The sequence below is a fragment of the Sebastes fasciatus genome, chromosome 3 (genome assembly GCF_043250625.1).
Source record: "Sebastes fasciatus isolate fSebFas1 chromosome 3, fSebFas1.pri, whole genome shotgun sequence".
In the NCBI taxonomy this organism is placed as follows: Eukaryota; Metazoa; Chordata; class Actinopteri; order Perciformes; family Sebastidae; genus Sebastes; species Sebastes fasciatus.
In genome coordinates, this window is record NC_133797.1 from 18,106,813 (window position 1) to 18,120,112 (window position 13,300).

The 13,300-nt window shown below is 38.3% G+C and overlaps 1 protein-coding gene across 1 annotated transcript in view; it reads right to left on the bottom strand.

Annotated features, from left to right (window-relative positions):
• tbc1d9 (TBC1 domain family, member 9 (with GRAM domain)) overlaps positions 1-12,414 on the bottom strand; it is a 31,231-nt gene extending 18,817 nt beyond the window's left edge. Inside the window, exons 1-2 of the mRNA XM_074629327.1 lie at positions 11,675-12,414; positions 960-1,070 (exon numbers count right to left, since the gene is read on the bottom strand). Coding sequence (XP_074485428.1) covers positions 960-1,070; positions 11,675-11,795 — 232 coding nt within the window. The 5' untranslated portion in view covers positions 11,796-12,414. The remainder of the gene's footprint in view (positions 1-959; positions 1,071-11,674) is intronic.
• Between the last annotated feature and the right edge of the window lie 886 nt (positions 12,415-13,300).

The window sequence follows — 13,300 nt, forward strand, 5'->3', positions numbered from 1 at the left end:
TTTTCCTCAGTATCATTACTCTAGCTTTTAAACTGAGCCTGCTACAACCTAAAAATTGCATGTTGCGTTAATGGCGTTAAAACAAATTTGCGTTAACACGTTATTATCGCGTTAACTTTGGCAGCTCTAGAAATTACTCAAACCAAATAAATCGATCGTCAAAAGAGTTGGCGATTAATTTAATAGTTGACAACTAAACAACTATCTTTGCAACTCTAAAACTAATAATGTATAGGTTTTGGACCACAGTGGTTGCTGTGGTCGGAGAAAACAAGCAGTTTGTTCTGCATATATGTCAACTTAGGCTACAGGAAAGTCACTATTCTTAACATTTGTAGACTAAACGATTGGTTGACTCATCGAGAAGATATCAGCAAATTAATAGATAATGAAATTAGTTGCAGCCCTGGTTTTGTGTTGGAAGTGTCAAAGCTTTTCCTAAAATGATTTCATATTCAGTGTCACTGCAAAAATGAAAAGTGCTGCTTCTAATCAGTCTGGAGTGTCGCTGCTGCTTTGCATGATTTGCTGCCACTGACGGCCTCTCACTGGAGATAACAAGTAAAGCTGTGCATACATAGAATATGCAGATTACATTATTGTGAGATGCCAGCAATCATAATGAAGCCCCATTGAGTGATAAGCAGAAAAAACATCCACTCATATTTGAGCATTGATTCCTGATCCCGTAATCCTGCCCTTTAAACCCACCGGGGCATGATGTAATGCTTGGCATTCAGCAGCCAACATGGGAAAAGGCAGGATGCTGGAGCATTATGTGTTGTGTGGTGGCTGTGGGAGGGATGTGGAGGGGTCTCTACTGGAGTAACACATACCTGTTTATCAAAAATGTGCAGATCACCTGAGGTGGTTTAAATCAATAAACTGAATTCTGCCATGTACTGTATGTGCATTTCCTCACAGTCTTTTGAGCCAAGAGTTAAAGTGCACACACATACCATGAGCAATGATCCAATAAACTAAAGAGTCAGGAGTCTGGTAGAGGATCCTATATGGGGCCATCCGAGCACTGGAGTCCAAGACGACATCCAGGGTCCCAACCAGCAAACCTGCAAGAAACCAAAATACTGTTATTAAAGACCGAGAACCAAATACTTTATACAAAACACTTCAGATTTCAGATTAGGCTTAATAAAGAATTTATTGTGTTGGTCCAGAAACCGTAAAAACCTCACACGCTAAAAAATACCCCATGGCGCGAGTTAACCTAGAAATATGTTCAGCTGTGAAACAAAAGCCTTTACAGACATTTAACGACTATAAATGACCATGTGAGAAGCCTAACAAATAAAACAAAATGCATAGATACTTTCAGAGCATGTTGTTATGCATAAGCCAAGGGGAATAAGTAAAGGGGAATCCCTTGAGGTCTTGTGGTTTAAGATTTGATAAACATCCTGTGGCTTGAACGACTTGTTCAGCATGTTACATCTGCATATCTTTGACTCTGGGGTTTGATAACTAAATGTGATTTTGTTATCTGAAGCCAGGTGATAAATGAAGGCAGATAACTAGTGGTGTGGAACTAACTGAGAGGCTGAGAAGGTGATAAAAGATAAAAGTCACAGGAGAAAAGGATGAATGGGCTAATGGAATTAAATAATGAAGAGCCATGATGCATCTAAAGGTTAACAGATGCAAGTGTTCCTCCGCACAGAAAACACGTGGCGCAAATCTATAGTACATACTGATGTCAAGCAAAACTTGCAAAAACTCTTGCGAGATTCGCTCCCCGACGACCTATCCTAACCTTAACCATTCGAGGTCAATGCCTAACCTTAACTAGTTAGGATCAATGCCTAACCTTAACTATTTAAGATCAATACCTAACCATAACCATTCGAGATCATTGCCTAACTTTAACTTTTCAAGGTCAATGCCTAACCTTAACTATTTGAGGTCAATGCCTAACCTTAACTATTTGAGGTAAATGCCTAACCTTAACTCTTCGAGAACAATGCCTAACCTTAGGCTCTTGCGAGAGTTTCCCAACTTGTCGGTTACCTTTTTAGACACGACCCTGGAAATTCTTTTATAAATTGTGAATTGAAGTGACGTTCAAAGTTGCAGTTTGATGGCCGTCTAACATTGCACGTATCACACCATTTCCTGTTATTCTAAAATGTTTAAGTACGTCAATGACACAGCGATGAATGGAAACAATGCAGGTTCACAATACATTTAACAACATATACTTTGTAAATGTTTTATGCGGATTCGCACTTTTTGTTGAGAAACACTTAATGTAAACAAGAAAACTTCACAGGACACATTTAACAACTTATTAAAAGTGACAACTGCAGACTTGATAGGCTGCTGTAAGAACCCTTTATCTATTTATGACATTTTTAATCATTTCTGATTTACTAGCTTTTGCTGCTGCTGGCTTATCATGAGATGAGAAACCTTTGACCCTTTACTAATGACTTCACAGCCAAAAACAGTTTAACAACCTGGAAACCCCAAAAGCTGTTCTTAATAATGGCTTATAACTGATCTGAGAGCAGTTACAACTTAAAAACCTTTTATATAAGTTCCTAATTAGAAAGTGGTGCCACAATGAATTGAAATTTAGAAACCTACAATACCATTTTCTGAGCCGTTAGTAGCTGTGAATATTCTCCTTAGCTCAGAGTAAGTATACGTTGAACTGCCATGAGAGACAGGTTATTTTTGTTTCTGCAGCTCATCAGGGCAAACACAGAATGAGTCACACAGAGAGAGAGAGAGGATGAGGGGGAGGAAGGGGACAGAGAGAGAGGAGACAAGCGAGTGAAGCTGAAATGTTTTCTTATTTTCAGAGGAAAAAAATTCAGAAATAATAAAAGAAGCACATCTATGTGGTTTAGACTCACTGACCCGCCGTTATTTAAAGACCTCGGACTACAGTTACAATCATTCACTCCTTTTGTTTGCCCTCTGTTCTCATGTCCTTTCTTCTCTGCCTTCCTCCACATGTCTTTTTCATATAATATCATATATTTTGCCTCTTTATATTCCTCCTCATCAGTCCCTCTCACCACTCAAGAAAAACAACAATGAAAGGCCTCAATAAATAGCTGCTAGGCCATGACGTCTCTAAAACTGACAGTTAGATGGTGACTGTCATGTGTCAGAGCCCTGCCATGAGAACTACTATACACACTATACACAAATAAACTATTCACTTGTATTTGTAAGAGGTCAATCAGCTAAAGTGGAGGCTATTCATACTGAAACTAATGAGATAATTCAGCCTGACACTTCGGTTTAGTCCCTTTGTGAGGAACAAACAACAGTAGTGAGCGTGAAGACAACTTCCTCTTTGACAAAAGAAAATCACAAGGTTTAAAAACAGTCATAACTGAAACATTTGACAATTGCTCACACCTCAGACTCAGGCATTTAGTGTGCCCTGTTATAACTTTTCCTCTCAAAATAGTTTAAAGTAAATACCAAAGTGATGCAGCGAATGAGAGTATCTGCTGCTCTATCTTGAAGTCTCGTAGTTAAAAATTCATGAAAGGCAGCTAATTTGGACACAGCAATGAATGGTTCAGCCTAAGACGTGCGAGTTGAGGTTTAACACAGGAAGTTTGGGGGTTCACGAACAAGAAAGGAGACCACTGAAGGTGTGAGACCACTTGACATACACCTTGTTCCTCCTCCAGTCAGACCGATACAAGTGAAACCCCAAACAGACCAATCCAGTGTGAATTGAACACGAGTTGTTGTTTATTTTACAAACGGCAGTCCCGGAACACATCACATGCCTCTCATCACACCAAAAAGTCCATGTGACTACTTGTTCCAACTCACACCTCTGCTTTTACAGAGATAATTTCCTTCCACACGCTGAATGAGTGGGTGCACAACCTACAAAACAAAGACAACACAGTTTTAATGGTTACATGTTCCGTCTGTTATTTCTGGGGGGTAGAAAAACACCGAACAGAACAAGCTATAAAATCATGTGATGCGTTGTGCCTCTCAGACACACAATCAGAGCTCCCTATTGTTAAAGCGAAACGAATCACCTTCTCTGAAACATTAGTGGTCTCACTCAGTGAAAGAGCAGGAGACCAAACCAACAACATGAGGAAAAAGGGGCTTTTCTACAGTTTATATCCTCTTTCTGCCAAAAGAAATGCCTGTTCCTTTTTTTGCATTGAGCACACAAAGGAACATAATATCCCTCAGTCTTAAAATCAATACCGTTTCAGTTAACAGAAACCTGAGACAAGCCTGAATCATCATCATCATCATCATCACAACATGCAAGTCTCATTGCCTCCACTTAATGTGTATTTTACGGAACAATTTCTACATCTATTGACATTAAAAGAAGAGTGTAACATTCCGAGGATCTATTAGCAGAAATGGAATATAATATTCATAACTATGTTTTCATTAGTGTATAATCTCCTGATACTAAGAAACGTTTCTGTTTTCATCAGTAGGCTACCTCCGGGTCTGAGAAATGAAGCCAATGCGGAGGTGTTTAAAACCTGCATTCTTTCTAATAGCCAGCAGGGGGCGACTCCTCTGGTTGCAAAAAGAAGTCAGATTGTATAGAAATCTATGAGAAAATGACCCTACTTCTCACTTGATTTATTGTAAACACGAGTTTATGGTCTCAATCTCTAGTTTCAAGTCTTCTTCAATACAGCATGATGTTCATTTAGTAAATTATGGTCCCATTTAGAGTCAAATAGACCATAAAGCAGGGTATGCTTTAGGGCGTGGCTACCATGACAGGTCGCTACCACGGCGTTGTCCGGTCTGGGTGTGGTCCGTGTTTCCCTCTTACAACTTTAACCTTTTCACAGTGTGTTTTCAGTTCATGAAAGTTCATTATAACCTTTTTGATCATCTGAAAATGTCTTATTCAGCGTTCGGTCGTACTTAGCTCCACCCTCTCGTTTCACTTCTGGTTGCAAAAAAACCAAGATGACGACGGCCAAAATGCCAAACTCAAGGCTTCAAAATGCCAGTCCACAAACCGATGTGTGATGTCACAATAGCTACGTCCACTTCTTATATACAGTCTATTGATTTTGAGTCCTTCATATCTACATAGACACCAGATATCTGCAACTACACCACTAGATGCTGCCAAATCCTACACACTGCACCTTTAACGAAAGTCATAAAGTTGAAAGTAACTGTGCGTCCTATAAAAGAACAGGATCAGTATCTGTTTGATATGACACACTTTCACTCAAACATACAGTAATTAGCAGCTAGATTGTGAAATATCGTGTTGTACAATGACTCAAATTATTGTGTAATTTTACGCTAAATTGTGAGGTTGCATAACAACTGACAAGATCACCTGATTCTGAGGTTATTTACAGTCGAATGACTACAGGTTTTGTTTTGTCTTATTCTTTTTGCTTCCTCTCTGAACATACTGACTAGTAATGATCATGGCCACATATAGACAACAAAGGACACTCAGATGTGAGACGTCCTTTCAAATGTCCCTCCAGCTCTGCACTGTCCTACAAAACACTGCATGCAAACTCTGTTATTAGATAAGACTGTAAGTGACTGTTAAAAGCTGGTAGCTTATCGGGTTTAAACTGTCATGCAAATTACATTAAACATGACACTGAGCAGCTACTTCCATACTGTAGACCTACTTACAGCTTTGTTAAGTGAAAGTGTATTTGTATGTGTCTTTTAAAACAAACCAAGTTACAGTATGTTCACATTCTTGTGTGTATCCTGGTGTGAGAACTGTGTTTAATGCATTTCCTTCCTCAAAACATCTGCAAAGATGATTTTTCTCAGAAGTTTGAAACTTGCATTATTTACATTCATGTTTGCTAGCTTGCAAACTTCCTCTTAACTACCTTTGCCGGCACACAGCTGCGTTACAGTACTGATCTCTGAATGGATGATATTCTTAACTGGTACGAACATCAGTAATGATCCTACAAGCTTTTGAGTATTAAGGAAAACTACAAATAGATTTGTATTTGAGGGTTCCAAAAAGATGAATCCTTGATAAGTTTTATTCAGATAAAAGAGGTGAACTGGAGTTAACATAAAACTGATGTGTAGTTGGAGAAGTCAACCGATAGTGGATTTTTAAAGGCCGATATAATAACGATAGTTTGGAGCAGGAAAAATCCGATAGCCGATTAATCGGCCGATATCGTCTTCACTTCTGCAGCAACCTAGTCAGCTACTTTTGCATACGCCGTTTTTAATAAATCAGTCTTTTTTCACTCCGAATTTAATATTTCATAAGAGAAGATCCTGAAGTGTGATTTGGTGATTTACATCGTTGGAAAATTTCCTATTTATTTACAATGGCCAATGTGCTGTTCTGTGGCTTACAGTATGACCGGCCAGGATTACTTCTGTTGCACGTTTCGTACATTGTTAAATGTTGCTCTATTCCCGGGGTAAGGAGGATCCTTAAGTGTGCGATTTCATTTCATGAATGGATGGTTAGGTGGCTGGATTATCTGGAAGAGAGCCAAAACTGGTACAGTAAACTAGTTAAAGTAACAGTGAATGGTTTCTTTTCCTCCCTGTCTGACTGTCTCATGCAGCTACTGTACCGAAGTTCCACAATGTGCAGTGAATTATGTCTAATAATCAGAGAGCAGCGGTTTGGTGGAGCAAAGCAAACACACATTTGCCTTTTTTCACCAAACCTCGCTGGCCATCTGCCAGCTCCGACATCAGAGCTCGAGCCCCGTTACGTTGAACATGCAGATCTGTGCGCGGCTCAGTAAAATGCTTCGTCCTGATGCAGCTGATTGGTTTCCCCTCTCCCTGGAAGAAGTGCCAGTGTCACTGGGCGCCGAGTGCCAACTGGCACACAGTACGAGTCACCAAGCTCGACATTTACATAACGATGACATCATCCCCTAGCACCACTTAGCACACTTTGTGTTTCCAAAGCAAGAACTCACCAGAGACGGAGAAAAGGAGTCTGCAGGTCTTGTTTTGTATTATTAATAGCAAAGAGGGTCAAATGTGTCAAGTCTGAAACCTAAAACCCTCAATGTTTCCTTTAAGCCTTTATTAGTCAGACTACGGTTGATAAATATGACAGTATATATACCTCTAGATAAGAATTTACCACACTGTTTATACCCCGGATGTTATCTCTTTACTATCTCTGGGTGTATCTGGCCACAATTGCTTTACTGGATTTAAAAGACTTTTGCCTCAATTTAACGAAATAACTTAATTTTTAATAGATCTCATTAACTGGATTAACTAAAAACAGACATTCCCATCTGGTTATTTTAGCCATAAAAAGGTTCAGTGGTTCCCAACCTGGGGGTCAGGACCTCAACAAGGGGTCACAAAGTCTAAGAGGTTACAGGGGTGAGAAATAATAATTAAAAAAATGAAATACTAAATTTGGCTGCTCAAAATGACATTTGTTTGGGGATTTTTCTCTTATCTTTTCTCTTTTCTTGTGTAATACTTCAGAGTTTTACCTCGTTGGGACTCCAAAAGAAGGGAAACTCACTCTTTGAATGCACTGCTCACTTCTCTTATTAGTACCACTACTTATTATTATGGAGTCACAAGCAGAAAAAGGTTGGGAGCCACAATAGTATATCACAATATATATCGATATCATTACATGAAAGTAGATTAATACGATAGAAGTTTTAGTCTACATTGCCCACTCCTGAGTCAGACTGGTCCTCAATGGCAGATTTTACTGTTATCATAGTTTCTGGTGTTAAAGTGACACAGAGTGAGAAACTCTCAGCGGGGAACAGAAACTGAGCTGATCAACACGGATCATTCAGTGATAGAGGCGTCGGCTTCACTTCAGCTTTGAATCAAAAACAAATAAATAATGCTAATTTAGATTGATATAAATTGTGATATTTCACTACATATACATCATGTTAAAGTAAAGCCAAAAGCCCCAGGTTCACTGTGCGGCAATTGGTTTGGGATCATTTAATTAATTGTAAATTTTTGAGCTGCAACAATTAATCAATTTGTTTGACTTTTAAAATTAATTGCCAACTATTTTGATAATGGAATAATTGATACGAGTCATTTTTTTTTTAAGGAAACAAAGTCTAAATTCTCTGATTCCTGCTTCTTAAATGTGAATATTTTTTGGTTTCTTTACTCCTCTATGACAGTAAACTGAATATCTTTGAGTTGTGGACGAAACAAGACATTTGAGGACGTCATCTTGGGCTTCGGGAAACTGATCGACATTTTTCACCATTTTCTGACACTTTATGAACAAACAACTAATCAATTAATCGAGAAAATAATCGTTGGTTGCAGCCCTAGTAAATTTGTTTGTCTGCTTTATTACCTGATCTTGAGGTCCAGTGTCAAAATGTAGCATTATTACCTTCATTATTTAAACTGATGCTAATCTTATATTAAGCATACTCCTTAATTATATTTTTGTTTAAAAAAAATTACCACACAGAAAATATGGGGTCATCTAATATTTGTGTGCAGCTAATTTGTGCAGCCCAAGTTATCCTTCCTATGGCTGTATCAGATATATGTCAAAATCAATCTAATCTATTAATTCACGTTCCAAAATATGTTTAATTGGCTCGTTTAATTCCTCAAAGATGTTGAACAGTATTTCATCTGTAAAACTTGAAAACTGTTGTAACCAGCTGAATTCAGGTCAAAGAACGAACCACATTACAAAATTCAGAGAGAAAAACAGGACAGCAGGCTGTTAAACTGTGAACCTCAACCAGTCAGTTCCACAACCTGACCCTCCTCTTCCTCCGCCTTTTCCTCATGCTCCTGCTGGTGCTTGACCCATTTTGGATAGTATAAGCAAGAGACAGGAGGAGGAGGAATAATAAGAGAAGGAGGAAGGGCAATGATTCAGCACAAACAAGCAAACAGACCGTGTCTCAGATAGATTCTCTGTTATTGAGCCTCCACAGCTATTAGCAGCTGCACAAGAATGGCAACTACTATCGTTTGCATTGTTGTAATCTCATTTGTTGCAGGTAGGAATAGCCCGCCATTTTTTTACAAGATAGTATAACAATAATGTCGGGAGTAATTATATGATCAGAGAATAGTTGTGCTGGACTTTGGCCATTGATGTCAGCGTACTTGGTCGAAGGTTTATCCTTCCTCAAAGCAGGTTGAAAATAGTGTGAATAAATCAATTAGAGCAGGTTTTTTCAAGGTGGGAGGTCCAGACAGTTTCAGGGGTGAAAACATAATACATTAGTTCTCAAAAGGAGATCACATAGAATATAGCCTAAATGTGTGTGATGTGGTTATAGTTCAGAGGTGCAGTAGTTTGGGGGGATTTTATTGTTTTCCCAGAGTCAGAAACTAATAAATGCCTATAGGACGGACATGTTCTATGTATTTTAAGTTGAAACTGGGAATTCTGATTACTTTTGATGAATTTAAAACATTAATGAAAGACCTAGAAGCAGAGTCAATCGGGAGCTGTCTGTGTTTCTGAATATTTTCACTTTAACGTTGGCTTCAAACACTTGATTTTAATGTGTTTTGTATGATATCATGCTATGTATTTATTTTGCATTAATGTTTTATGTTGTGGCGTCTGAAACTTTAATGTATGTTTAAATGCTGCTGTCTTGGGCAGGTCTCTCTTGCAAAAGAGATTCTTAATCTCAATGAGTACTACCTGGTTAAATAAAGGTTGAATAAAAATAAAAAAATAAAATTTGGTGTAGCCTAAAGTTATGTCAAACAACAATATTAGGTTTAATTGGCTCAATTGTTGAGTGTCTATGGCATCAAATAACATAATCATGATCAGTTTCAGGGGTGAAAACATAATACATCAGTTCCCAAAAGGAGATCACATAGAACAGCCTCAATGTGTGTGATGTGGTTATAGTTCAGAGTTGTTTGCAGTAGTTTGGGGGGATTTTATTGTTTTCCCAGAGTCAGAAACTAATAAATGGCTATAGGACGGACATGTTCTATGTATTTGGTGTAGCCTAAAATTATGTAAACAACAATATTAGGTTTTATTGGCTCAATTGTTGAATCTCTATGGGATCAAATAACATCATCATGATCCCATGGGCATCCAGGATTTGAGGGAAACTATAAGCAAATAAACTAAGATTCCCGAGGAGGTGCCTTTTCCAAGCTTTGTCTGAGGTGAGGCCCACAGTCTCAGACTTTGAAACCTCCTGAATTAGGAGCATTTAACTCTTCACATCCAGGTGAAAAGCCACCTGCTGTGACAGCACAGATTGTCATGTGATCAACCACCTCACATTATCCTGCACTGTAAACAATTGCTGTTAATTTACAGCAGGATTTCAACAGTATTAACCTGTTATTGCTAAAAACAGTGCTTTACTGTTAATACAAAAGAAAACTTGTTAAATTATGCTCATAGGCCGTTTTTTAACTGAACTATAATGCATTCTTAAAAAACATCACTTTACTGCTGATCAACTGTCTAAAGGATCATCAGTAACAGTTTCATGCAGTATTGTTTTAATTCTGGGACCTGATCTGCACATGTGAGGCTTGTACAATGTACATGATTGTAAAATCAGTGAATTAGCTCTGTTCTTCACTCACATGTTGTTATGGTTTGCATTCTGTGCTTGTAGCAGCTATAGACAGACATTTTTGGGAAGTGTCAAAAAGTCTATTATAGCCTTTTTCCTAACAAGTGCCTTTAATTGTATTTAGTGTGACTATTCCTGTCTGTAACCTGCTAAGACTATTCATCTAGGCAAAAATAATGTTTATTAAAAATGTATGTAAAAAATACAACCTAAATAGTGCATTAAAACAAATCAGTAAGATAATGTAAAAGAAAGGTGAAAAACAGCTATATAATGTATCTTTAAACAGTAAATTAACTGTAAAATACTGTGAAATTAATAAAAAAACAACCAGTTCAAACTGTATTTTTCATTAACAGTACAAAGCTGTAAATTTCAGCGACAGTTTAATAATGTTAATTTGACAGTAACATAAAGGCAACCCTGCTGCCAGTTCTTTACTGTTAGATTACTGGGAAATTCTTAACAGTGTGTCCATGTGTCCATCCTGTCACTCAACCTGTCACATCTCATCATCTCAACCTCTGGTATTTAAAAGGTCCCATATTGTAAAAAGTGAGATTTCCATGTCTTTTATATTATAAAGCAGGTTTAAGTGATATATAAATACTGATACTGTGAAAGTATCAAAACGCTCAATCAATGGAGAAATACACATAGCCCGTATTCAGAAACTGTGCGTTTGAAACAAGCCGTCAGGATTTCTGTCCATTTGTGATGTCACAAATCTACAATATTTAGAAAATGTCACAGTTTTAAACGTAAACATACTAAATGTGTCCCAGTTTATTTCCTGTTGCAGTGTATGTTAATCACATCAGCTGACAGGATGTAAACATGGACCCAAGCTGTTTCCTAGCAAGGCAATTCTGTTGCCATTCCTTTGAAATGCGCTAAAACGGAGCGTTTCAGACAGAGCATGAATACAGGTATATTCAGACAGACAGTATGAGAAAAATAATATATTTTTTGAACATTAAATGTAAACATGTTCTAGTAGAAACACAAAATACAAGTATGAACCTGAAAATGAGCACGACATGTCCCCTTTAAATGAAACATGTATTTTTGTGTGCCATTGATCCAATACAGTATATAAGGCTTATTATAATAAGACTCACCCGCCAGCCCCCCGCCTCCATCCCCGTGGCCCTTCCGTTTCTGGAGGATGAAATATGGATTTGCTCTCTCGGTGATCCATAATGCTCCCGCCAGTAACACATCTTCAGGACTGACCCACATAATGCTCCTGGTTTTATTCTAAGGGAACATTTAAACACAGAGGACCATGAAACTGGTCCGACCAGCAGATAGATGTATAGGCCTGATATCCTCCTCCTCTCCTCGACCCTTCAGATATCCTCTCTACTGCTGGATGTCCGAGCGTGAAACGAAAAGACGCGCCTGCAAGTGTTGCTATAATTAGACCAACCAGGATCGGATCGGATCGGCCTGCAAATGTGCAAGTCAAACACCTAATTTCGTGCACTCTTGCAGCAGCAGCCTCTTGTGTGCAGCACACAGGCTCTTCAGTATACAGATAGGTGTCTTTGGTGTTTCGTATCTGCAGCCTGGCTGGGTGTGCAGGTCTGGATCAGTCTTTGTTGTGCATGCTGCTGCTGCGGGGCTGCAGGTGTGATCCCGTCGGTGTCGAGGTCTGCGTGGCTGTTTTTGAGGAGAAATCCTGGTTGTAGTCGATCCAAATGGAGACTAGACAGTCTGTTTGCTCTCCCAGCTTCGATGCCCGTCCGTGTACTGAAGCAGAAAGACGATAGTTTGACAGTAAAGCTGAACGCAACGCAGCAGCAGCAGCAGCAGCAGTCCTCTTCTTCTCCTTCTTCTTCTCCTTCTGTCGCGCTGCCGCACGAACGCTAAATACAGCGAGCGCGTCACCGATTGGCCACCGCGCGACGTGAACGCGCAGGAGGCAGAGGCACGTGAGGAAATAAGTTATACAAAAATTTAGAAAACAAAATGAATGAATTAGTTAATTCATTAACAACAAACTCAGGTTTTCCACTTTTTTTTTATTACAACATTAATCTTGACTTGATCGGTTAGGCTGCGAACTCCTCAAAGATTCAAGATTCAAGCCTTTCATTGTCATTGTGTAGTAAAACGAAATTAGATTGTGACAATCCCATAGGTGCGAATGAAAAGATAATACAATAAAAAAGAGATAGCGCAATATAAATATAAAAAATATAAAAGATAATACAATAAAAAATATAAAAATACAATATGTATATTGATGAAATGAAAGTTTTGCCAGATTATTGCACACTGTCCGTCAGATAATTATTTAATTATTGCACAGCATCATATCTATAGACCTATTTATCTTGTTCCCAAACATGAGTTGATTGTTTATTTTAATTAATTATTTCTTTTATTATTATTATTATTATTATTATTTTTATTTTTTTTATTACAGTGGTTCTCCCCTAAATTGACACAGATTAGACCACAGACCCCACTTTAATAAGATTTTGTGAAGTGTCCCACGTTTGTGAGGATTTTTGGTTTTAGATGTTTTATTACAGCAAGTGTATTAAACCCATGACCAAAACAGTCATTGTGTTACTTATGGATGGATTTATAGTGAAAATAAATTATTCCCCTTTTTGCTGGGGGGACCCTTTGGAACCACCTCAAGGACCCCTGGGGGGTCCTAGGACTCCACTTTGAGAACCACTGGTTTAGTAGCCTACAGTAATCAAAGGTCTGCCCACTCTTTCCACAGGTAA